This window comes from Cherax quadricarinatus, chromosome 43, assembly GCF_038502225.1.
Source record: "Cherax quadricarinatus isolate ZL_2023a chromosome 43, ASM3850222v1, whole genome shotgun sequence".
Classification (NCBI taxonomy): domain Eukaryota; kingdom Metazoa; phylum Arthropoda; class Malacostraca; order Decapoda; family Parastacidae; genus Cherax; species Cherax quadricarinatus.
In genome coordinates, this window is record NC_091334.1 from 6420235 (window position 1) to 6447115 (window position 26881).

General features: G+C 40.1%; 1 protein-coding gene across 1 annotated transcript; it reads left to right on the top strand.

The window, feature by feature from the left end:
- The first annotated feature begins 425 nt into the window (after window positions 1–425).
- LOC128694222 (tubulin beta-2 chain) lies at window positions 426–25037 on the top strand. The gene is made up of 4 exons (XM_053784227.2): window positions 426–584; window positions 20379–20613; window positions 23579–23823; window positions 24022–25037. The coding sequence occupies exons 1-4, from the start codon at window positions 528–530 to the stop codon at window positions 24841–24843; spliced, it is 1359 nt and encodes a 452-aa protein (XP_053640202.1). The 5' UTR covers window positions 426–527; the 3' UTR covers window positions 24844–25037.
- The last annotated feature ends 1844 nt before the right edge of the window (window positions 25038–26881 follow it).

Sequence of the window (26881 nt, forward strand, 5' to 3'; positions counted from 1 at the left end):
CAGATCTATAAATAATGTTTAAATTTGATTCTCCGCTATTCATATATCGGTAAATGTAGTTTATTTATCAAGTGAATAATTATAAACACCTGTTTTGATTTATTTATCCTGAACGTTACATTATTAAATTATTTAGTTAGCACAGCGTGTATACATTATTTTTAAAATAAAGAACAATATTTGGCGGTTTTTTGTTTGTCATTCCCGCCAATTTGTTAAAGAAGAATCTATACTGTTTTGTATATTTAACTTAATATGATAAGCTCACACATGTAAATATTATTTTTCTTAAAATTATATCGATTTCTATATATTTATTTCTGTGTATTACTAAAAAGGAGTCTAATTAAATGTCGATTAATTATGTGATAAGAGTTTAAGTTGAGTTAGCGGTTGGTAGCGGGGTGAAGGTGGCAGCCCTGGTGGTGGTGAAGGCAGCAAGGTGGCAGCCCTGGTGGTGGTGAAGCATCAGTCAGCCGGGCGAGGCAGCAGCGCACACACCACCTACCACCACTTCTCACACTACCATGAGGGAAATTGTTCACATCCAGACCGGCCAGTGCGGCAACCAGATCGGGACCAAGGTAAATTCCACTAAGGCGAGGTTTTCAAAGTTTATGCTAACCACTGAGATAGCTTTAAGTGGCGTACTTTTTAAAATGAACGAGTTTCTTGGTTATAGGAAGTAGGTGGTGGCGCGCGCGGGCTTAACCAGACTCTTTGTTTCACAACTCTACCTTCTCTACTCTCTTATGGCGCTGTTCTTAATAGCACTTAACACTTCTGAAAGGTGTATAAATACATTGTGATGATTAATAACTTGTTGCTAGACTTTTTGAGGTAATGGTGGTTAATTTCCACGTTTTTTGTTTTGTTTGCGGTGATGTGTTACTTCCTGTGTCACACTTGTCTTGCTCACTCTCCACCTCGTGTTAAAGGTCGTAGAACTGTATTAAACATTAATGGAACTTGTTTCGTGTGGTGATAAGAGGTTTAAGGGGTAAGTTTCATGGCGCAGCAGAACACCCGTGAATTTAAATCTGGAAGCTCTAAATCTGTATGGGGGGGGGGAGAAAGTTGACTCCTGGTAACCAGAAGGTATAAATGGCAGGCATAAAAGGATTTAGTTTTTGATTAAAATCCCCTCGCTGGCATACTCCCCCCGGGGAGGGGGGGGGGCCTCCTAGCAGCAGCAACGTGTTGCGGCTGCGGCAGTGATCTTGATTAATCAATACCAGCACCAGCACCACCTGCCTCCAGTGCACCACCTGCCACGCCCTACTACCTCTACACACTATAACGCCATTTAACCCGAACATGAATTTCGTAACTGATGTATATACTCGATGTATGCTTGTACAGGTTTTAGATCTAGAACGTCGTCAGTTTCAAGTGCTTGCAACAGGTTATTACTGGGTGAACCTCGAACTGCAGACTCCACATCTGCTAGAGCTCTAGGTTCACTGGTTCTCACTATAGGGGTAGTTCACTCCTGGGAGAGGGGGGGGGGAAGCATGAACAAGTCCAGCATATTAAATAAAAATGGTTATCCCTTGTGGTTATTTCATTGCATGATTCTGTTCATCAGACACTTGAGCATAATCTTATGCTTTTAACCCTTTGAGGGTCGACAGGCCGTCTCAGAGACTCGTTCTCAGGGTCGGCCAAATTTAAAAAAAAAAATTTCTTATGAAAAGAGAATCTTCCCGATCATAATGACACCAAAAGTATGAAATTTGATGGAAAACTTACGGAATTATGCTCTCGGGAAGTTAGCGGTCTCGGCGATGCTTACGCATCGGCGATTTTGCCCAGTTTGAGCCCCATTTTCGGCCAATTCCACTGTACTAGTCGACAAAAAACATGAATATTTCGCTAGAACTTCATTTTTTCTATCGAATGAGTGCAAGAAACCACCCATTTACCAATTTCAACTATCCAGTACAGTGGTTAGAATTTAGCAATTTTGCCAATTCCACACAAATTTCAAAAGATGCCAATTTCCGAATAGGGTCCAGAATAAACAGCCATTCCTGTTATTAAAATGACATTTCCTCTGTTTATTAGTCACGTCTCGAGGCCCCTCTTACATTCTTTTGCTTTCCACTTTGAATTTTTACTCAAAAAAAAATAAGATTTACTGTTATGCAGACTACTGCATTAGTGTGAAAAATGGCATAAATAATATTGGCGCACTCGCGAAAGAATATTAGACTCGCCAGTTGACGTGTATTGGACGCTTGGCATTATTTGTTTACTTTTGAACTTGGGTAAAAATCGAACATTTCTGCTACTTTGAGCTCAATTTCAAGGTACTTTTCATTGTAAAACCAGTCAAAATCATCTCAATTTCTGTAATGTCTTCCATTCTATAAAATGAGACCAAGAAAACTAGAATACAACAATAAATACCATACGAAAATACAGTGCAAAGTCTGTTTTATTCCAAAAAAGTCTTTTTTTTTTTTTTTTTTTTTTTTTTTTTTTTTTTTTTTCTCATGCACTGTACTGCAGGATTTTTTTTTACTGTGCACTCTGACCACGTACATACTTTCATATGTAGGCCTACCAGCTTTCTCCCACTAGATTTGAGGGCGCTAGAATTTAGGCATACTAGTACGTCAAACCCTGGGTCATAAGCCGTACTAGTACGGTCGAAACCCCCAAAGGGCTAACTGAGGTTCCCTCTTGCAAGTGAGGAGCTTCAGATTTGAAGCAATTTAATAATAATCCTTGTATCAAACTGATTACCTGCCATTCCCCAGGTACTGTATTAACTCTGAAAGGTTAGTGATTTATCCCATCAATGAAACATTGAGCAAAAAATAGCCAAGTATGTATGTAACATGTTGGACGTATTTGCCTAATTCATAAACTTGCTAAAGTGTAACTTGGTACAAATGTTAAAGCAGAATTTTTTTATAGTCTTCTTATCCTAGTTAAAAACTTTTAACTAAAGCATTGCCATAAATTAAATCTCTTCAGCATTCTTACACCTGTAATTCTTATTTACTATGCCTTTACAAACATAAGGCTGACTTTGCACTAGTCTGGTATTGCAATAACCACATGGGCCTCAGTCTCGCGTGTTGGACACTACAGTTTTCCAGGTGGTTGCATCTACTGAAATAAATGTTTTGGCATTTTGTGGGTGCAGGCTTTCTGCAGTATATCTTCTGCCTAAATGGCATAACACCTGGTGGACTATTCTGGGCAAGTGGTTTTTGTCCTTGCAGACTTGGGTTATTGATACCTCAGTGCTGTAGCACTCTGGGTAACTGCCATTTAAAAATGGGTAAATTTGGAAATTGGGGTTGCTTGTGACCTTATAATAAAGGTAGGAAAATGAAGCCCTAAGTTTGTCTATAAACTACTACCAATATGAAAAGCCTGGAGTAAAAAGCCTGATGCCCAGACTGTAGAACAAATTTTATTACTTGGAATAGTTGAAAGCTGAACATTCAATAACAGTAGGATAATGTCACCACTGAGTCCATTGTGCCTTTTTATTTGAACTGGTCCCCCCCCCCATAGGGTGGGTATAGGGTGCACAACTTGTATGCAAGACCCCCCCCCCCTCTTCCCCAAGTTTAGAACTTCCCCTTAATGCACAAAAGGTGTAAATTGTAATATTTAATTTGTTAGGACATCCTCTCTGTATGCCCCCTAAAAAGTAAAAATCATAGATTTTTACTTTTCAACACTCCAAAACTTGCAAAATCTACATGGACATAAGTGAAACGGTGAGGTTTACAGTTAACTTCTAATCAGATCAGAAGTTAGTGTATGAACTGGTTCCTAGCTTGAAAAGTTTGTCATGTGGGTTCGATAACTTGGATGGTGTAAAAAACTCGCGTAGGCTGGTAGTACGTATAATATATAACGGGAAGAATGGGAAGCACCATCAGCCGACCTGCCTCTCTGCTCCCTCTTAGACTGACCCACCAGTGCCTACAAGGTGAGCGGTGTTTGAAATCATGCTATGGTCAGCAGCAACATGAATAAGTCTGTGATTCACACAGACGGTTGGTAGCGAGTCATCTACTGGTACACTGGTTGCTGGTAACTGGTTACTAGGAGCTGGTACTACTACTGAGAGCTCTGCGATGCTAACGTATGTCGTCCCGACATACAACTAATACAAACTAGATGGCAGGTGTACAGCTTGGGCTGATTCTATACAATGTCAAAGTACACAACAATTGAACATTATAACATACATAAGTAGAATATTGGAATGGAAGCTTATGTAACTGAAACTGTAATGCAATACAAGGTATAATATAGCACAACTCATCGAATGAAACTCAATGTTGGGATTACACAATAGAAGTGAAAATTTTTTTTTGATCGATCGATTGATCTGTATTCATGTGATCTACTGATTCTGAGGAAGAAATATATACAAAGAAAAGTGTTTAACAGAAAGGCAGATTCGGTGCACTCAAATCTAGACTGTTAACTCTCAGAATTCGGAGAGAACGTGAACACTAAAAAAAATTTCTTGAATACTGATAAGTTGATACTGTAATTATTCATCTATACAGGTTATTTACATTTAACCCCAACTCTGCTAGGGTGAGGTTTACATGCAGAATGGGTGTCATCTCTGGGAGGATCAAACTCTGTTGCACTGGCTAACTAATGCTGTATTTGAGGCAAATCTGAATTGGTAGTTACAAATGATACTTGAGGATTTCTCAATACCTGTCGTGTACGTAGGGAATAACGACATTCAGGTTGATCGTCTGACTATCAGAGGTAGAGAGTACAGGATCAGGAGGATTGTCAGTCTGTCAAATTAGTCTGGGTTGGAACATCACTATCATCACATACTAACTTCATATGATTTAAATGCGATTCTTTATACTGACCAGTACTAATTTCTCTAACCTTATACTTATTACCATTGATATGTTCAACTACTTGATAAGGACCAACAAACTTTTGATCAAGCTTTGGCATTGCAGATGTTTTTAGTTAGCATAACTCTCAAACCTACTTCGATTTTGGACAGCTTTGCTAGTGTGTTAGCGACTCTTGTAAATTCTGCTGTTGATTTTATGAAGTGTTTCACGGATTCTTCTAAAAACACTTTGAGCTAAGCTGGTACGAGTTGCTATGAAATCATCAGGGTTGTAATTTGGTTTCGGATTAACCCTTTGACTGTTTCAGCCCCCTCTCTGAAACTGTCATTCTATGTCGCTCAATTTTTGAAAAAAAAAAAAAATTATTTTTTCTTATGAAATGATAGAGAATCTTTTCCCGATGGTAATGACACCAAAAGTTCGAAATTTGGTCGAAAACTCGTGGAATTATGCTCCCGCGAAGTTAGCGGTCTCGGCGACATATGCGTATCGGCGATTTCGCCGACTTTGAGCCCAATTTTCAGCCAATTCCATTGTTCCAGTTGACCAAACTCATAGCTATTTCATTAGAACTGCATTTTATCTATCAGCTGAGTACAAGAAACCTCCCATTTACTAATTTGGACTACCCAATATGGTGGTCAGAAATTGGCAATTTGGCCAATTTCACGCAAAATAAAAAAGATGCCAATTTCAAAATAGGGTCCAGAATAAACAAGGTAGACATTCGTGGCACTAAAATAACATATGCTCTGTTCATTAGTCACATCTCTAGGCCCCTCTTATATTATTATTGCTTTCTATTTTGATTTTTTATTCATACAAAAAAATACAAAATTTACTGTTATGCAGACGACTGCATTATTGTAAAAATGGTATAAATAATATCAGTGCACTAGTGAAAGAATATTAGACTCCCCAGTTGACGTGTATTGGACGTGTGGTGTGATTTATGTACTCTTGAACATTGGTAAAAATCGAACATTTCCGCTACTTTGAGCTCAGTTTCAAGGTCGTTTTCATCGTAAAAGTAATGAAAATCATCTCTATTTCTGTAAAGTTTTCCATTTTATCACCTAAGACCATGAAAACGCGAATACAACGATAAATACTATACGAAAATACACCTCAAACTCGGCGTTTTATTCCAAAAAAACGATCAGTTTTTTTTTTCTCATTACGCAATGTGTGCTGCAGGATTTTTTTTGTGGTGCACACTGACCACAGACCCATTCTCTCACATGTGGGCCTACCAGCTTTCTCCCACTTGATTTGAAGCCGCTAGAATTATTGAGTATATATACGTCAGAAACATTGGCTCGTAAGACGTATTTATACGTCGAAAACAGTCAAAGGGTTAAATATAGCAACTCGTAAGGCAAACGTTTATCCACACCATACAATGCATAATGTGGAGTGGCACCTATAGAAACATTGTAAGCAGAATTTATAGCACACTGCACATCAGGTATAACTTCATCCCAAGGAACAATGGTGGATTTAGAGATCTTGTACAAGGTACACAAATTTTCAAGAATCTCATTACAGAATTCACCACCATTGTCTGTTACTAGGGACTTAGTATGTCTGCAGATAATGCGTTCTTTAAACGCTTTAGCTACTGTCTCTGCAGTCTTATCTGCAATAGGGACTAACTCACTATCTGGTGAAATGGTCTACCATAACACACAGATGTTTGTTGCCCTGGAGGGAACATTGGAAATTAGTTAACAAATCTAGTGCAACTCTTTCCCATGGTTTGCTAGTAGTTGGATACACTTGGATTGGATTAGGACCATTAGCATTACCTTTGTTGCATGCAGACACTAAATTTCTTAACATACTCGGAAATATCAGTTGCCATACGAGGCCAAAAGTATTTCAATCTGGCTTGTTTTACTGAACGATCCATACCAGTGTGCACAACACCTGGTACATCGTGAACTAGCTGTAAGGCTACATTCACTAGTGACTGGAATTACTAACTGGTACACTCTTCTGCTAGGAGTACCCAACTCTGCTGTTCGATACAGTAATTCATGGTTCATGAGTCACTGATGGGTGCTGGTGGCTTCAGTCAGAATAAGATCTTCCTGGAGCAGGAATCGAATCACACCAGACCACATGGGATCTGCTCGTTGAGCATTCTTTACATCCTCAGCACTAAGTGGAGGGTCTGCAGTTACTATACTAACATGTCGTGATGAGGCATCTGCGACTACATTTAACTTGCCAGGTAAGTGTTCAAAGGTGGGATTGAACTCTTGGATAGTCAAGGTACATCTGGCTAACCTTCCAGTAGGTTTGTTCTGGAATAAAGGTATCAGTGGAGTGTAGTCTGTCAAGACATGAACAGAGTACTGATAATGTCTCGGAAGTGCTTTAAAGACCATACCATTGCTAAAGCTTCTTGCTCGGTTACTGTATAATTACGTTCAGCCTTTGTAAGGACTGCTAGCAAATGCAACTGCGTTGTACTTGCCATCAGTCTTCTGAGCTAGTACGGCACCTGTGCCAATAGAACTAGCATCAGTTGTCAGATAGAAGGGCTTAGAAAAATCTGGAAATTTCAAAATTGGAGCAGATGTTAGCTTTTTTAGTTTGGAATGCTCTTTCTTGACGGAAGGTCCAAACAAAAGTTGCATCTTAAGCAATTCAGTTAGAGGAGCAGCTATGGAAGAAAAATTGGCAATGAAAGATCTATAAAAACCTGCTAAACCCACAAAGGATCTTACGGCATCACCAGTTTTGGGAGTTGGGAAATTTAGTACTGCAGTTACTTTGGTCAGTCGTAACACCTCTAGGAGTGACTGTGACCAAGAAACTTGATTTCTGATCTGAAAAATTGACATTTAGACAGTTTTATCTTTAAATTGGCTTCTTCAAGCTTACCAAGTACTACATAGTCTTTTCAAGTGTGTATCCACGTCTTTAGACGTGACGATTACGTCATCTAAGTACACCATAAGTGCATTACCTACGAGACCTCTAAAGATTAGTCATGAGCCTTGAGAACGTGATAGGGGAGGATCGTAATCCAAATGCCATACGGAGGAAGTGATAATGACCTGTAGGAGTGGAGAATGCAGTTAGCTCTTGGCTGTCCTCGTGAAGAGGGACTTGCCAAAACCCTTGTAACAAGTCCAGGGTTGAAAAGACTTTATCTCCAATGTTACGTAAAAGATCACCCAGTACAGGAAGTGGGAAGCAATCTGGAATAGTTTTCGCATTTAGCTTCCTAAAGTCAATCACTGGGCGCCAAGTACCATCCTTAGGCACTAGGATCAAGGGTGCATTCCGAGGTGAATTGCTAGGTGCAAAAACTCCATCGTCAAGTATTTGATTGATCAATTCTTCTGCGACAGCAACTTGTGAATGAGGCATTCTGTACGCAGGTATATAGATGGGTCTAGTACCAGGTTCAAGTGGAATACGATGGGACAATAAGTTCGTTATACCCATCTTCTCACCTGGTAAGGCAATGGCTTTACGACGTTTGTTCAACAGTCGACAAACGCTTTACTTCATCTGGGAAGTCAGTGGGAGCTAAGTCTTTCTCCTCAACTGGTGGAACAGATTGATCCAGTTAAGTGGATGAGGTCTCCCTGGTAGAAATAGCACAGACCCACTGGCCAGGTGACAACTCATCCTCTACCTGAACAGGGTAAGGATAGTGAACAAGGTCAACAAGATTGGTATTTGCTGAGATGAACAGTGACCAGAAGTTAGCTAGGAAGAAATGGATCTTACTGTCTCTTACAACATGTAAGGATGGTTCAACAAATAGACCTTTTACTTTGCAAGAATCAAACTAGGATGTTATCACCATCTGGAACACTAGGAACAACAGACCCTCTAGTGAGGGCACTAGCTGCGACAGTGTCTTTCTGCAGACGGCATGTGACATCAACAAGAGATGGCATTACTAATTGCAAGTAATCGTTTTCCGACACGGAGTCCCGTGGAGAAACTACTGCTTGAACTAGCAGACATTGCAGGGATAGGCTCAGCACTCAAGGTAGTCCGAGCGTCCTCGGACACTTGAGGTAACTGGACACTATCTTGCAAGTCTGAAGTTGCAAGAACACACAGGAGTGACAGGATCACCAGTGCCTGACCGCTTGGGTACGCTACTGGAAAATGCACTGGCCTGTAAGGACTTAATCCGAATGCCGTACTCTGCGGCAGTATGGCAGATCTCGGATCCAAGCTGGTAACCCCAAAATGGTATGATCAAGTCATCAATTTGGGCATGCCATCGATAAGGGTCGAGCACAATGCGTAAGTCTCGCATGGAAGCAAATCCCAGTAGGTCACCAGGGAAAGTAATCTGGTCGACAACAAGGAAGGAAGCAGTGAAGTCTACCTTGGATAGAAAAGGTGAGGGAAGTCCGACCTCGGACACGTAGGTGAGAACCAGCTACCCCACTAAGGGAGGATACACAAGTCGGTTCTACGAGAAGGACATGTCGTAACTGCTTATCCCTAAACAAACTAGACCTGATAATACTGACTTGTGCACCAGAGTCCATGAACAAATGAACAGGCGCATTATGAACAGATGCTTGCACTATAGGGCCTATGGTTGCATTGGAAGTTGTGTAAACAAAAGGGGTGGATTGTCATCAGAAAAGATTTGTTCCACTTCATCCCCAAAATCATCTACGTCAGAGACTTGTGAAGCAACATTATCAGCAGGATTGTCATTCTTGAGACTGCTTAAGGGTTCAAAGGAATTGTGAATGGGAATGGTGTACTCATCACCTGTCACCATGGGACGGTTTGGCTGGGGCGCTCGAATTCCCCCAAATTGGAAGAATGAGCCTGGTTCTGGTTAGTTTGAGAACCACGACGTCGGTTTCCTCTACGGGTTCTGCGGTTGGAACGGCCACAGAAAGACCTAGAGTACTGAAGGTTGTAGAGAGCATTGCACTCAGATGTGTCATGTCCATGTATTCTATAAGTACAGTAGGGAAGATCTGACTGGTACTACTCATCAGTACGACACCTCTTAGGGTGACTATCAGGACAATTAATTGCAATATGGCCACGGAAACCACAGTTGTAACAAGTCCACTGACTTACTGAATGTATTATGAATACTACGAGGTTTATAATGACTCGACTCTGTACACTGGTCCTTGGTGATCGCTGAGATGGTTGACGACCACGATTTGTCTGTGGCGCAAACAAGAGGCAGTGCAGACTGAGGCATAGGTGTGAAATTACTTTTGATACATGGGAAAATACCTTGGGGGCACAAGGAACGTACATGATTTAGGGCTGTAAGTGGTTCCATCGTCACAGTTGGAGGATTAGCCTCATAAGCACACACTGAAGCAGGCGGCATGTTCTTTGATTGCTCCAAAAGCTCCTATTTTAGCAAACGATGCTGTGGGTGGTTTATCCTCGTCAGGGACAAAAGCCGAGGACTGGACAGCATTGATAAATAAGTTTGTCTAATCTAACAGCAAATGCACTCAGATTCATTAGTCATGGGTGTAGCATTCACTAGTTCCTAAGAACGACATGGGTCAGCTGTTTTTACTGGTACAAGGAAAGAATGAATCGGTTCCTCATATTGTGACCACTTAGTAAGATTCCTGAAGTCTCGTATTTCAAGGAGATCAACAACGTGAACAGCGGCAGGGGACCGATGAAGAGCTTCTTTTGCAAGTCTGATAACTTTCCTCTGAAGGAGGACAGTCAACTAGAGCATTAACACGAGAACGAATGGCAGTAAACCATGCTTCAAGACTATGTACATGGCCATTGAATAAAGGTAAGGCATCAAGGGAATCACGAGTAAAACTAGTCTCAGTGTCTGGGTCGGTCTGTCAGTCGATAAGGAACTGAGGACTGATGACAGCAGCAGCAGCAGCAGCAGCAGTAGCCTGAGAGGTCTGAGTGTCCATTCACTCAAGTATCACTTGACGGTATGCTAGGCATAATGGCAAAGAAGTTGCACAAGAAAAAATAAGGCAAAAATATAACGAATAAAAACGATACAAAATGCTAAAATTGAAACAAGAGACGTAACTAATTCTGCACAAGTAATAAAAAAAAAAATCTAAGATACACTGCAAGAGGAAGGACAACTCAATGTAAGGGACTGCTGGCCAAGATAAAGAAACACATTGAAATTTACAAGTAAAAATATTACTGGAGACTGAATTAAATGCTGTCTGTACTCTTGCTAAAAAAGAAATTAACTAATAAAACTGTAAATCAATGTAAAAAGTATAAAATAAAATAACTAAATTATGCAGAGAGAGAACTGGGAAATTTAAATATTTTCTAAGAATGCATAAACAAAATTAAAATATAATGCAAAGACAACACGAGGAAAAATAATAAAATGAAAAACAGGACTCAAAACAATAATGAACTGAGAATAATGCATAAAAATATCAATAAAAGAAATGATTTGCTGCAGAAAGTGCAACAAAATAAGGTGCAGAAATAATCAATGTAGCAATAAAGTTACTGGGAAAATGTAGGTTAAATAAAGTAAAAATATGAAGGACTGAACACTTTAACTCTTAATTGTAAATTAGACAAAAATTTACTCAGAGCAAAGAAAACACTTTACGTTAAAAAGAAATTTAAATTACACTAAGAGTGAATTTGTTCAAAGAAATATGAAAAATATGAATAAAAATAAAACAAACAAAACTAAGTGTAACGCTTACAAGTGGCGGGGCACACACAACATATTCACATATTCATTTTTTTTTTTTTTTGTATATTTTCAACAAAATCTTGCTGTGACTGATACGACAAAAATTGCTTGCAAAAATAATGGTACACAAGTACATGTATGTGAAAAAATTCAAAGGAATGACTGCTTGCATACGAAAAAAAAAATAAAGTACACAGAAATAAATGGATAATTTAGTATACTGGGGTGAATATCACTGCATGAACTACAATGACAAATACTGGAGAATACAATGCTGAAAGAACACAAGATAAAAAAATTGTTACTTCACATGGAGTGACTGACTGGTACACTACACAATAATACTTACTACAGACAGAGTAGCATAAAAAAAAGCAGATAAAAGTATGAGATGAGCGATAACGCTGAAATATTGCAAAAATAATGAGTCAAAGAAACTGCGTCTACACTGAAAACAAGGTTTAGAGTACACAAGAAATTCACTGTAAATGTCTCGCACATGCAAATGTCTTTAAATGCAGGAAAATGTCTAAACAGAAAATTATCACTGAAGTCTGGAGTGGTAGACGGGATGATGAGTGATGAGAAGGTTGTCCTGTGTGGGTGATGCCTCCTACACTCACTGTTGTCGGAAGAAATGTGCTTTCTAGGTGAACTCGCATAACTGGCTTATCGTTGGCGCTAGCTACAATCTCTTGACCAATTATGCGAGCCAAAACAGTACTAGGACCCGGTACAAGGGTGGAAAAAGCCACAGGTAGAAGTGGGTGGCGGGTGGGTGAAGGGAGCGTGACTCACTCGCTGGCGCTCACTGGCGTGCACTGCCACTCGCTACTCACGAAGGTGGCTTGATTAACTAAGCCACTCTATGCCACAGGGATGGTGAAGACCACTTAGCAGCATCGAACTGGCGATATGAGGCAATACTTCAGAGGAACTTGCGTGGCTTACTTCTCTCTCTCAGCTGGGTTAGGAAGCTGGGTTGGCTGACTGGCTTAACCCACGAGAATGGCTGACTGGAGACTTGTAACGATGCACACAGCATGAAGGAGCAGGTGGATGACAGGACAGGCTGGATGGTAGGCTGACGCAGGCTGACTAGCGTTCACTTCCAGTCTGGCTTATTGACTGGCTTAATTGCAAAATCCGGGTCAACCCCTCGGAGATTGAAGCAATTAGCACACTGGCTAGAGTACACAGGCTGGAGGAGAGTGAGGGTAGCTGCTAGCTGGAGGTGGCAGACGGTTCACCTCTGACCTGCCGGCAACCCACAAACAGTCTTCTAACGTCTGAAATTACCCGTAAATCCACGCCCACACCGGTGCCACCAATTGTCATGTGGGTTCGATAACGTGGATGGGGTAAAAATACTCGTGTAGGCTGGTAGTACGTATAATATATAACGGGAAGAATGGGAAGCACCATCAGCCGACCTGCCTCTGCTCCCTCTTAGACTGACCCACCAGTGCCTACAGGGTGAGCGGTGTTTGAAATCATGCTATAGTCAGCAGCAACATGAATAAGTCTGTGATTCACACAGATGGTTGGTAGTGAGTCTTCTACTGGTACACTGGTTGCTGGTAACCAGTTACTAGGAACTGGTACTACTGAGATTTAGCTTTTAAAATGAGCCAACAACTTTAGGCTACCATGAAAGGGTCCTTGGAAATAAAAATTCTAAGCACAATGTAGAGGGGTTCATTCATTCATTAATGATTTGCTGGTACTTCCGGCCTGGGTATTCTCCAGATGGCGACCCGGCAGGCTGTACCTGGAGCTTGCCTGGATAGTTCTGGGGGTCAATGCTACCGTGGCCTGGTCTGTGACCAGGGGTACAAGCATACAAGGAATATATTTATTCTTTTAAATTTTCAAATTCTTGCTTTGATAGGAGTCAATGCAACACCAATCTACCTTTACATTCAATAGTCTGAAGTTTGATGACCAAAGTAGTCAAACTACTGAAAATAAGTAGACTACCTATCAAGATAGCTTCTGCATAGTGATTACAAATAAACTTAAATATTTAATTTGTCAAACTATGAATATTCCCCCAGATTGCTGATGCCACAGGCTGCATATTAGCAGTACCATTAAAACAACTTCTTGCCTTCATTTAGTTTAAGTAATGTCATCAGTCTGAATATTCAGTGATAATTGCAGTTTTGATTCTTCCACATTTAGAACCTGAATATACACATGACCTCAGTAATGCTGCATCACATTGTAACCATGGCTTTGAGTGTTGTAAGGGAGGGGGCAAAGGAAGATCTGTTAATGAAATTTGGGACCAGAGAGTTTTCACTCGTGTATTTGAGGAGGTAGATCATGGTAATGAGTACATGGACTTCAGTAAGACTTTTGGTAGTCCCACATCAGACTATTTGGAAAAATTAAGGCACACAGAATAATGCTTTTGTGGGTAGAGGCATGGTTGACAGATAGGCAGCAGAGTTTGCATAAATGGAGAGAAATCAAAATGGGGGAATAACAAGTGGTGTTCCACAGGGGTCAGTGTTGGGGCCCCTTTTTCACAATTTACATAAACGACATAGATGAGGGAATAAATAGCCACATAGTTTGCTGATGACACCAAAATAGGCAGTCGGTTCATTAACCTTTGACTGTTGAGACCCCAAATCCTGAAGTCTTGCAAAATATTTGAAAAAAAGAAATTGTAGATAATCTTTTCCCAATCGTAATGACGCCAAAAGTACGAAATTTGATGGAAAACTTGCAGAATTACGCTCTTGTGAAGTCGGCAATCTCGATATATACTACGCATCAGCTTTTTCGCCCATTTTGAGCCCTATTTTCAGCCAATTCCAGCTCGTAGCCATTGCTTTAGAACTCCGTTTGTTCTATGGGTTGAGTAAAAGAAACTGCCTGTTTAGATTTAAACTACCCAATAGTGGTAAAATTGGCAATTTGGCCAGTTTCACACAAACTAAAATGCCAATTTCAAAGTAGGGTCCAGAATAAACAATGCAGACGTTCCTGGCATAAAAATAACACTGCATTAGTAGTGTCTCCAGGCCCCTCTCGCATTACTTTTGCTTTCTATTTCAAATTTTTATTCACACAATTTAGTTATGCAGACTACTGCATTATTGTAATTGTATTAATGTCAACCCATTCATGACTGCAGTGATGTCATTTGTTTACTCTTGAACATCAGCAAAAATCAAATATTTCTGCTACTTTGAGCTCAATTTCAAGGCCCTTTTCATCGTGAAACCAATTGAAATCATCTCTGTAGTATCTCATTCTATGAAATGAGACCAAGAAAACTAGAATGCAACCATAAATGCTGTACAAAAATACACCTCAATGTTGGAGTTTTAAGTTATTTTTTCTATGCATGCTGCAGGATTTTTTTTTATACTGTGCACACTGACCGAGCGTCCATTCTCTCGCATGTTGGCCTACCAGCTTTCTCCTGCTTGATTTGAAGCTGCTAGAGCTTTAGCATATTAAGTCAAAAACACTGGCTTGTAAGACGTGTGTATACGACACTGACAGTCAGAGGGTTAAAGCACTCCAGAAAGGTTTGAATAGACTGATGCAGTGGTCGTAGGAGTGGCAGATGAAGTTCAATATAGACGAATGTGGAGTTCTGAGCATTGGACAGGGAAATATCCATGCCACATATGAACTAAATATAGATCTGTTTTACTGATTACAAAAGGGATTAGAGTTCTTGTTGTCAGTAATCTAAGACAACAGTGCTCAAGTGTTCAGTAAAGTGAACAGAATTCTTGTCTTCACATCAAGGAGCATAGTCCTTAAGTTGTTACTCTTTGATGAAGCCTTGTTTAGATTATGCTTCAGTTCTGGTCACTGTATTGCAGAATGGATATAAATGCACTGGAAAACTTAGAGAATGATGACAAAGTTGATCCCATGTATCAGAAGTCTTTCCTATGAAGATAGACTGAAGGCCCTGAATCTGCACTCGAGAAAGGCGTACAATTTGGGGGGGGGGTATGCTTAATTAAGGTGTATAAGTGGAAAATGGGAATAATGGGATGTAAATAACTTGGTTAAAAATATCTAGCAAAGATAGGACTTGGTGCAATGGTTTAAAGTTAGAAAAATTTAATTTCAGAATGCAGGAAAGCACTGGTTTGAAGTTGTGGATGAGTGGAACAAACTAAAACATTGTACTTGTAACCCGTAAACGGTCCAAACGCATGTTTTTACCGCTAGTGCTCCAAACTTGTATGTTTTATTTTTCCTGCCTTTGAGGTGGATGTGGCCACAAGTGGTCGAGGAAATATAAAAAAAAAACTAACTCGTGTCTGTCTGTGTGTCTGTCTGTGTGTCTGTCTGTGTGTCTGTCTGTGTGTCTGTCTGTGTGTCTGTCTGTGTGTCTGTCTGTGTGTCTGTCTGTGTGTCTGTCTGTGTGTCTGTCTGTGTGTCTGTCTGTGTGTCTGTCTGTGTGTCTGTCTGTGTGTCTGTCTGTGTGTCTGTCTGTGTGTCTGTCTGTGTGTCTGTCTGTGTGTCTGTCTGTGTGTCTGTCTGTGTGTCTGTCTGTGTGTCTGTCTGTGTGTCTGTCTGTGTGTCTGTCTGTGTGTCTGTCTGTGTGTCTGTCTGTGTGTCTGTCTGTGTGTCTGTCTGTGTGTCTGTCTGTGTGTCTGTCTGTGTGTCTGTCTGTGTGTGTGTGTCTGTGTGTGTGTGTCTGTGTGTGTGTGTCTGTGTGTGTGTGTCTGTGTGTGTGTGTCTGTGTGTGTGTGTCTGTGTGTGTGTGTCTGTGTGTGTGTGTCTGTGTGTGTGTGTCTGTGTGTGTGTGTCTGTGTGTGTGTGTCTGTGTGTGTGTGTCTGTGTGTGTGTGTCTGTGTGTGTGTGTCTGTGTGTGTGTGTCTGTGTGTGTGTGTCTGTGTGTGTGTGTCTGTGTGTGTGTGTCTGTGTGTGTGTGTCTGTGTGTGTGTGTCTGTGTGTGTGTGTCTGTGTGTGTGTGTCTGTGTGTGTGTGTCTGTGTGTGTGTGTCTGTGTGTGTGTGTCTGTGTGTGTGTGTCTGTGTGTGTGTGTCTGTGTGTGTGTGTCTGTGTGTGTGTGTCTGTGTGTGTGTGTCTGTGTGTGTGTGTCTGTGTGTGTGTGTCTGTGTGTGTGTGTCTGTGTGTGTGTGTCTGTGTGTGTGTGTCTGTGTGTGTGTGTCTGTGTGTGTGTGTCTGTGTGTGTGTGTCTGTGTGTGTGTGTCTGTGTGTGTGTGTCTGTGTGTGTGTGTCTGTGTGTGTGTGTCTGTGTGTGTGTGTCTGTGTGTGTGTGTCTGTGTGTGTGTGTGTGTGTGTGTGTGTGTGTGTGTGTGTGTGTGTGTGTGTGTGTGTGTGTGTGTGTGTGTGTGTGTGTGTGTGTGTGTGTGTGTGTCTGTGTGTGTGTGTGTCTGTGTGTGTGTGTGTCTGTGTGTGTGTGTGTCTGTGTGTGTGTGTGTCTGTGTGTGTGTGTGTCTGTGTGTGTGTGTGTGTGTGTGTGTGTCGGTCTGTCAGCATAGTGTAAAATACCTAGGTTAACTCGAAAAAAATCTGGACAGTGTAACAATTTGTTTGATATTCGGAATTATAATGTCCTTGTGCGTCTGTTGAAGGTTCCTTATATATTTTTGTAAGGGATAACCTATGAACCAAACCCATCGAAAATGGCTCGGATTCGAGGTGTCGGTTACCTTTCTTCTCTACGTCCCTTGCCACCTCCTACCACATTCTTTTCTCTACCCACCCTCCTAACCCTACCTCTCTTCTCAACCTCCTCCCAACACTCGGAAGATGAGTAAACGTGAGGACGACAGTCTTGTCTGAGACAGAGCTAGATGGATAGTTTGACAGACAAATAGACATGTTTGTGTAAAAGCGAAAGCAAAGCTTAGTCTTGTCACTGCACCCTCGCGAATGCTCATCAAATGTCAGCCCTTTTCAAATGTTCTCATCTTATCACGTCACTGTCAGGGGTGGACTTTGTTTTTCGTGCTTCAAGGGAACTTATTTTATTACTATGTATTCTCCTTTTCCTTATATACTTCCACATATCCAAAGCATTACTGGGACCTATAAATACTCTGTATATATTCCAAGACAAAAGTAAATGATCCAGGCAGGTGTAAATGTCCACCTGTCAGTGTTCAACAGAGTATAATTTCAGTACCTAATACTAGTGTCAGAACAAAGATTGGTTATGAAGTGACAAGAACTACTACAAATTGTAATTATCAGAACATGTAAATTATATAAAATATGAAAAATAGAAAAAAGGTATATAGGCAAAACTTAAGCAAGTGGCAGGACTCGATGTTGCTGTCACGTGAGCATCCAGTGCCAACTTCTCGGCCTCATATCTCTAAGTACTGACCCTAAAAAATTTTATCCTATTACCCTTAGAAAAATGTGCTTTAAATTTTTTTAATTAAAAAAATTCAGGGCACTGGGGTAGTGAACGTATGTATAAATTTGGACCATTTACGGGTTAAAAAGGTTCGATAAATGAAAGTGGTTGTGGGCGAGTGTCGCCCGACTAGGTTTGGTCAGTGGCTTAAGTCAGTAGGTAACTTGGACCTGTCTTGCCTGGGCCAACAGGCCTGCTGCAGTGTTATGTTCTTAGGTTTCTTGGCAGGGTGAAGTCTGAAGTAGTTCAGGACTTCAAATTGGATTGCCAACTTGATAAATTTTTTTGACCTAGTTGAATTGGTGAACTAATCATTGCTGTTACTAAATGAACTACTGTTGTTGCTTGGGATCAATGGCTTTAACTAAAATGTGTAGGCTAACATGACTAGACTGTTGGCAAAGCTCCTTGATGCCAGTGAGGGGGCACAATCCAGTTAATTTCAAATTACATCCCTTAATTTGAACCTGATAACCTTGCATTCCACCAGATGCTAAACATAATCTAGTAGCCTTCTCTGACTTTGTAACTTCATAGGTCATGTGCGTAAGTATATCCCTGGAAAGTGGAAGAAAGCTTGGTGCCCCCCCCCCTCCCCCCTTTGTTGATAAGTTATTCTAGTCCTTTGAGGGTGGGTCCTATTGTACTAGGCCATGAGCTCTCTGCTTGCTCCGAGAAACTAGTGGTAAATTTGGGCCTAGACATGAGAAAATGGGTGTAGTAAGTGCACACCATATAAATCTTATTGCACTATAATTTAGGGGGGGGACAACCCAGGTTTTGGTTTATACCTGCCCCTTTGTGTTTTCATAGCTCTTGAATATTGTATTCTCCAGTTTCTTGATCTTGTTTGATAGAATAGAAGCCTTTCTGGACTGAAAGTAGCTTAAAATTCTGTTTAAAGTAGCAGAAATTTCATTTTTGGTGATTGAGTAAACAAATGTCACGCATTCAATACTTGTCCAACTGGTCTGTGTATTTAACCCTTTCAGGGTCCAAGGCCCAAATCTGGAGTCACGCACCAGTGTCCAAGAATTTTCAAAAAAAAAAATTATTTTTTCTTATGAAATCGTAGAGAATCTTTTTGTGAAGGTAATAAAACAAAAAGTACGAAATTTGGTGGAAAATTGATGAAATTATGCTCTCGCGAATTTTGATGTGTCAGCGATATTTACGAATCGGCGATTTTGCCGACTTTGACTCCCATTTTAGGCCAATTATATTATTCCAATCAACCAAATTCTTAGCTATTTCACTAGTATTGCTTCTATTCTATCGATTGAGCACAAGAAATCGCCAAATCAACTGTTTCAACTACAAAATAGTGATCGGAAATTGTTAATTTGGCCAATTTAACACAAAGTTCAAAATATTCCAATTTCAAAATAGGGTCCAGAATAAACAATGTAGGCATTCCTGGCACTAAACTAACATTTCCTCTGTTCATTAGTTATGTTTTGAGGCTTTACAAATAAATTCCATTTTGATTTTTTATTCACATAATGAATTTTTATTCACACCAAAAAATAGAAGATTTACTGTTATGCAATACTGTAATAATTGTATAAATATCATCACCATATTTGTGAATGTATTAGACCCACCAGCTGACGTGTATTAGACGTGTGAGGTCGTTTGTTTACTCTTGAATATCGGCAAAAATTTAACATTTCCGCTACTTTGAGCTCAGTTTCAAGCCATTTCCTGTGCTAAAACCAATCAAAATCATCTCTATTTCTGTAACATGTCTTCCATTCTATCAGACCAAGAAATCGCAAATACAACTATAAAAAACATACGAAAAAATACTGCAAAGTTGCTGTTTTAATCGAAAAATCATGATTTCAGTTTTTTCTCTCATTATACAGTGTGCTGCAGGATCTGTTTTATGTGGTGCACACATACCACATAGATGTATTCTCTCATATCTAGACCCAAATGTACCACTCACAGTTTATCAGTGAGCTGAGCTCATGGCGTAGATCTACGGTTTGGACACTCACCGACCAGCCGTAGATCTACGGGACGGACCCTGAAAGGGTTAAAGAATTTAATGGTATTGAAAGATTCTTTAACTTAGTGTGATAGCTTTTTATGCTAGTTTGTTTTATTTTTAATGTGTTAATATTTTTGAAAATTGCTGAATTGCCCAAACATTCAGGCTGAAACCATAATTATTGGCAAGTGTATTTAAAAGGAAAGTTGGATTAGCAAGGCAGTTTGAGGATTGAACCTGGGGAAACAATCTACTGGAGTTAAATTTAACCTGGTGACACATTGCCCAAATGAAGTTTGTATGAAGTGGTTTTAGCAGCACACTTGTAACCTGAAAGTGCATTGTCATACTTTCCCATAAATCTTTCATGGTAGGCCTTAATTTGAAATTGTATGCAGGAACATAATTTAGCAAATTGTAGGATATTTAGATTGATGTACTGAAATTTTTTTTTCAGTTCTGGGAAATCATCAGTGATGAACATGGCATTCAACCAACGGGAGAATATACTGCTGGTGTGGAGAAAGAGCTGATGGATCTTCAGTTAGAGCGCATTAACGTATACTACAATGAGGGCAATCAGGGAAAGTATGTTCCACGTGCTGTCTTGGTGGATCTGGAGCCTGGCACCATGGACAGTGTTCGGGCAGGACCTCATGGTCAGCTTTTTAAGCCAGACAGTTTTGTATTTGGTAAGAAAGTTTGATTGCATTACTTAGTTCCAGTTTTAAGAGGTTCTTAAATGACCAAATGGAGTTGGACTTTTAATGTTTATATCCATAGTAAAAAATTTTGCATTGAAGTCTTTGATTTCTTAAGATTGTGCTGATATGCATATAGATCTAAGAATAAATTTCAAATGGAATGGTCAAATTTGTAGCCATAACTTTATGTATAAAAAAAAAAGCTGTTAATGTCTCATTGCTCACAGCAGTATATAGGAAAATTGGTTACAACAGCTGCAAATAGGTAAGTCAGGAGTTGGTACCTGAGAGTAAGTTTTAGGTTAAAAGTGTTAAATTGCAATTAGTTTGTAAATTGTGCAAATAGGCCTTTGTAAAGCTTGTATAAATTTATAGCTTATTAGACCATATTTTAACATGGAGCTCTAAATTTTTGAAATAGTACTTAAATTACCTTGCATGTTGAGGCTTGCCCATTGTTGGCTATCTTCAAGCATAATTAAAATACCACTTAAAAATATTTGCAAGGCCCATGTTCTTGACTTGCCTAATTAGCTTTTCCAGTTGTAACTAAATTTTGCAAAACTTATTGGTAAATAAAATTTGTTAAATTTAAATCCTAATAACACGAGGCTTAAGTTGATTGCTGGTGAAGAGGTACCAAGGGGTTGTGTAAAAACCTTATGGAATCAGACTATTTTGAAATTATTGAAGAGCACAAATATCCTTGATGCTATAAAAAGCTTTTAATCTTAAGCCTTGTAACTGCACTACTCTAAATGGTGATAGCATCCTTTCCCCCCTCCCCCTCACAAGTGTAGTACTTTGCTGGACATAAAGGTTTAAACTTCCTTTAATGCTGTTGCATTGGTAGTAAGGTGATCATACTTAACCCTGCGAGTGTTGAGAACCCTGCTCGCAAACTTGCTCCCAGGGTCAAAATTTAAAAAAAAAAAAAAAAAAAAAAAAAAAATCCCAAGGTAATGAAACCAAAAGCATGAAATTTCTAAAAACTTAGAATTACTCACAAAGTTAGCAGTCTCAGCAATAGTTACACATCAGTGCTTTTGCCTGCTTGAGCCCTATTTTGGGCCAGTTTTGTTCCAGTTGACCAAACTTGTAGCTGTTTACTTAGAACTTTTTTTTTATTCAGAGTACAAGAAACTGCCCATTTACACATTTCAACTACCCAAAATTACTCCTTTGACTGTTTCGGTCATGTCTTACAAGCCACTGTGTTTGACGTATATACATGTATACTCGTAAATTCTAGTGGCTTCAAATCAAGCAGGAGAAAGCTGGTAGGCCAACATGAGAGAATGGGTCTGTGGCGAGTGTGCACCATATAAAAAATCCTGCAGCACGCAGTGCATAATAAGAAAAATTCACTTTTAATTAAAATGCTGACTTTGTGGTCTATTTTCATATAGTATTTATGGTTGTTTTCTAGTTTCCTTGGTCTCTTTTGATAGAATGAAAAACGTATAGAAATAGAGGCGATTTTGATTAGTTTTACTATGAAAACCTTGAAATGGAGCTAAAAGTAGGGGAAATGTTTGATTTTTGCCGATGTTCGAAAGTAAACACGTAATTTTCCAATAAATGTTATTTTAGAGCCAGGAATGTCTGCATTGTTCATTCTGGACCCTATTTTGAAATTGCAATTTAATTTTCGTGAAATTGGCCAAATTGCAAATTTCTGACCACGTTTTTGGGTAGTTGAAATCGGTAAATGGGCAGTCTTGTTCTCGATTGATAGAAAAAATAGTTCTAAAATACCAATTTGGTCGACTGAAACAATGGAATTAGCTGAAAATAGGGCTCAAAGTGGGCAGAATCACCGATTCATAATATCACTGAGGTCACTAACTTCGCGAGAGCTTAATTCCATCAGTTTTCCATGAAATTTCGTTCTTTTGTGTTATTACAATTGGGAAAACATCATTTCATAACATTTGTTTTTTAATTTTGCGACACCAGGAGACCTCAGGATTTGGGGTTGTGACAGTCAGTGGGTTAATCACACTACTAATTTGACAAATTTTGCACAAAATTAGAGGCCAATTTCAGCATAGGGCCCAGGATAAACGTAGATGTTCCTGGCATTAAAATATCATTGTTCATTAGTCACGTCTCCAGGCCCCTTGTATTTCCTTTGCACTTTGAATTTCTATTCATGCAAAAAAAAAAAAAAATTTACTGTTATTCAGACCACTGCATAATGGTAATATTTGTATGTCGGTGCATTCACGAGTGCATGTTAGACCAGCTAGTTGACATGTATTGGGCACACGTCTTGGTTTACTCTTGAACATCGGCAAAAATCTTTTATTTCTGCTACTTTTAACTCGATTTCAAGCTACTTTCTGTAAACCATTCAAAAATCTAAATCTTCCATTTATCAAATGACACTAACTGAAAATACAACCATTAAAACCATATAAAAATGCATCGGTCTGTTTTATGCCACTTTGCTGCTGAGCACTGACTACCCAGACCCATCCTCTCGTATGTAGGACTACCAGCTTTCTCCCACAAGATGGGAAGCTGCTAGAATGTGTAATATTACGGGACCACCTGTGGATTCAAAGCCGTATTACAGGACCGACCCTGAAAGGGTTAATCGTAAGTTAATTTGGCATTGTGGAGTATAGTTGTAGGTTAAGTAATCTTTACATTACCACACTGTAAAGTGTACAAGATTTTGTACTGGTATTGGGCTGATCTTTTTTTTATATGTACATACACGAAAATTACAGTTTTTGTAATTTTTAAGTTTTTCTTAAACTGAAGTCTGGTTAAACTAAGGTTGTGAACTTAGTACAATAGGTATTAGTGTATCTTTAATTCTGTACAGATTTGACTAAAGACAGTCTTAAAATTAAGACTAGCCTAACTTTTTTTATTATTCTGAAGACTTCCAAACTTTTGTATTAAATGAAGTACTGTTTACTTAATGCATTTATTTTTTTAGGTCAGAGTGGTGCTGGAAATAACTGGGCAAAGGGTCACTACACAGAAGGAGCAGAACTAGTAGACTCTGTATTGGATGTTGTCAGAAAGGAATCTGAAAAGTGTGACTGTTTGCAAGGATTTCAGTTAACTCATTCCTTGGGTGGTGGTACTGGTTCAGGAATGGGTACCCTCCTTGTATCAAAAATCCGTGAAGAATTCCCAGACAGGATCATGGTTACTTTCTCTGTTGTGCCCTCTCCAAAGGTGAGAATTTTCATATTTAATTTTAGTAACTATTAGTTTAATTAAATACTTAGTGAATTAGATTCTTGCTTTATTGGTCTTAGCCTTTATAGGCTTAGTAAAATTTCTAAAGGTGTACTAAATTAATTTTTGCCCCCCCCCCCCCCCAAAAAAAAAAATAGTTTGCATGTTTGCCTTAAAAAAAAATTTTCTCCCCAGGTATCTGATACAGTAGTGGAACCTTACAATGCTACCCTCTCAATTCATCAGCTAGTTGAAAACACAGATGAAACTTACTGTATTGACAATGAGGCATTGTATGACATTTGCTTCAGAACGCTCAAACTGCAAAACCCAACTTACGGAGATCTGAATCACTTAGTTTCCCTCACAATGTCTGGCGTGACTACGTGTTTAAGGTTCCCTGGTCAGCTAAATGCTGATCTCCGGAAGCTTGCTGTTAACATGGTGCCCTTCCCTAGACTTCACTTCTTCATGCCTGGATTTGCTCCTCTTACCGCCCGTGGATCACAACAGTATCGTGCTCTCACAGTTCCAGAACTCACTCAGCAGATGTTTGATGCAAAGAACATGATGGCTGCATGTGATCCTCGTCATGGACGTTACCTTACTGTTGCTGCTATCTTCCGTGGCAGAATGTCAATGCGGGAAGTTGATGATCAGATGTACAACATCCAGAACAAGAATTCCTCATTCTTTGTAGAATGGATTCCCAATAATGTTAAGACAGCAGTGTGTGACATTCCACCTCGAGGCTTAAAAATGTCTTCTACATTCATTGGAAATTCTACTGCTATCCAGGAATTGTTCAAGCGTGTTAGTGAACAGTTCACAGCTATGTTCAGGCGCAAGGCTTTCCTCCATTGGTACACTGGAGAAGGTATGGATGAAATGGAGTTCACAGAAGCTGAATCCAACATGAATGATCTGGTTTCAGAATACCAGCAGTACCAGGAAGCTACTGCTGATGATGAAGCAGAATTTGAGGAAGAGGGTGAAGTTGAAGGAGAGTACGATTAACTTTTTTTGATCTTTCCAATGCTATTGGTAGAATTATTCTTCTGCCAACTTCAGTATTTTCATAGTGTAATCAAAGGATACCAATGAAACTGCATTTCATTCTTCAGTTAACTACCATGTAGTTTTTTCCATACAACATTCCTGTTTTGTTCTATTTTTGTTTACAGCTTGTATTAAAGTTTTTAATTACAAAACTTTTTTCCTTAACCTGGTTGCTTAGGTAAACCCACCCACCCTGATGCTAACTTCAATTGGTTTCACAAACTTCATCCCAGGTAGGGATGAAAGTATTAAGTTCTGAAGTTCCTTCAGTGTTATAACTAGCATGGCATTATTTGTTCCATAAAGTAATTCAATGGCTTGAATAAGGTAACTTGTGATAAACTTAAGTTTATAACAAAACTTTCAATTCTTAGTGGCTTAGCACTTTTTTGATTATAATAATTACAATTCTTAATGTACATGGCCCCTCAGGGAAGGTTCCTTGATGTTGGTGAGGGGCTCTTTAGGAAATTGGATCTGTGCTCCAGTTCCCTGAATTAAGCCTGAATGCCTTCCACATCATCCCCCCCCCTCCCCCAGGCACTATAATACTATGGGTTTAGTGCTTCCCCCTTGATTATTATAATGTACATGGGCAATTTCCTAATTGACTTAACACTTGTGACCCATGCTAGTAGGTAGTTCATTTGTATACCTGTCAAACCTCTTGTCAAAATAAGTTTTCATTTCGATGACTTAGTGGAGAAAACTCTAAATTGCCCAACCAGTGCTTTCCTATACTTATCAAGTAAATTTTTAACTAGCCCACGTGTACTCCAGGTAGTCCCAACTTAATATAACCTTTAATAATGTCCTCAGCCTGCATACCTTGACTACAATTGTATCATTAATTCTGACTTAGAGTACAAAGTGTCTTGGAGGGGAGAACAAACTGATTTCTAGCACATGGTGGCCAGTCAGTAATATGAAGGTCAATCTCTGCAGCATATTTGAAGAAAGCCTTATCAAAGATGTATGAAGGACAATCTCAGGAATTCAATTCAACAAATTGCTGCAAATCTTGTCCCTCTTCAAGGGGGGCTCCTTGGCGTGGTGAAGAGGCTCTTGGTCTGAGGAATTAACCCTGTCGGTCTTCCTCAGACCGAACCTAATTAACCCCCCAAACTCCCCTCCCCTATCCCATCCTCCCCTTTTTCCTTTCCTCCTCCCCACCCTTCCCTTTTGCCATTCCTCTTTTTGGCCTTTGGGATTTCTCCCACAGGCACGCTAGTTCCTAGGTAGGGGAAAGGATACTGGGGTCCATCCCATTCTGTTGAGGTTCTTGGCGGTGGTGTAGTTTGCCGTGGAATCTGGATCGCCTGGGGATGTCCCGATCCCTCTCCTGTATCCCGGAGTAGCTTTGGGTGTCTTTCGGGCAACGGGTGCATCTCTGGAAGCCACCTTTCGGATTCCAGGGGTGGTGGCCGAAGGAGGTATGCTTTGTGGCGGATATCCGGCCGCCCTCTCTTTTGTCCGACCGAGGTAGCTCGGCAGATGTGAGGTTGCTATCCCGGATTGCTGGTTTACTGGCAAGAAGGGTAGGGTATGGCACGGGTTCCATGCTGCATCTGCGCTACTAGCGGTGCTGAGGTCCTCTTGGGCGCGGAGGGAGATTTCCGGCCCTCTCATTCCTCCTGGGAACTATTCCTCCCTGCTCCCCCCTTTTTTTATTCCTTTTTTTTTTCTTAAAAACAAAAAGCAAAGGAGTAACCTAACCATGGAGAACCCAATCCATGAACCCACTACCCCCGGGGCCTTCTTGATACTGCACCCATTCTGACCCTGCCTTGTTTTTAGACCACTCTTCGGACACTCCTGATGCCCCTGTACCTCTTGCTGGTGCCGTTTCCTCACCCGCTTCAGGTACCGGGGCTTCGACTGACTCCTTCGATTTGTCTGAACTCCGCTCTCCTTTGACTATGCTTCCGGCTTCTCCCTCTAGGGTACGGCAATTTTCGAATCGCCCGCCCATTTCACGCCGGACCAACTCCGGTCC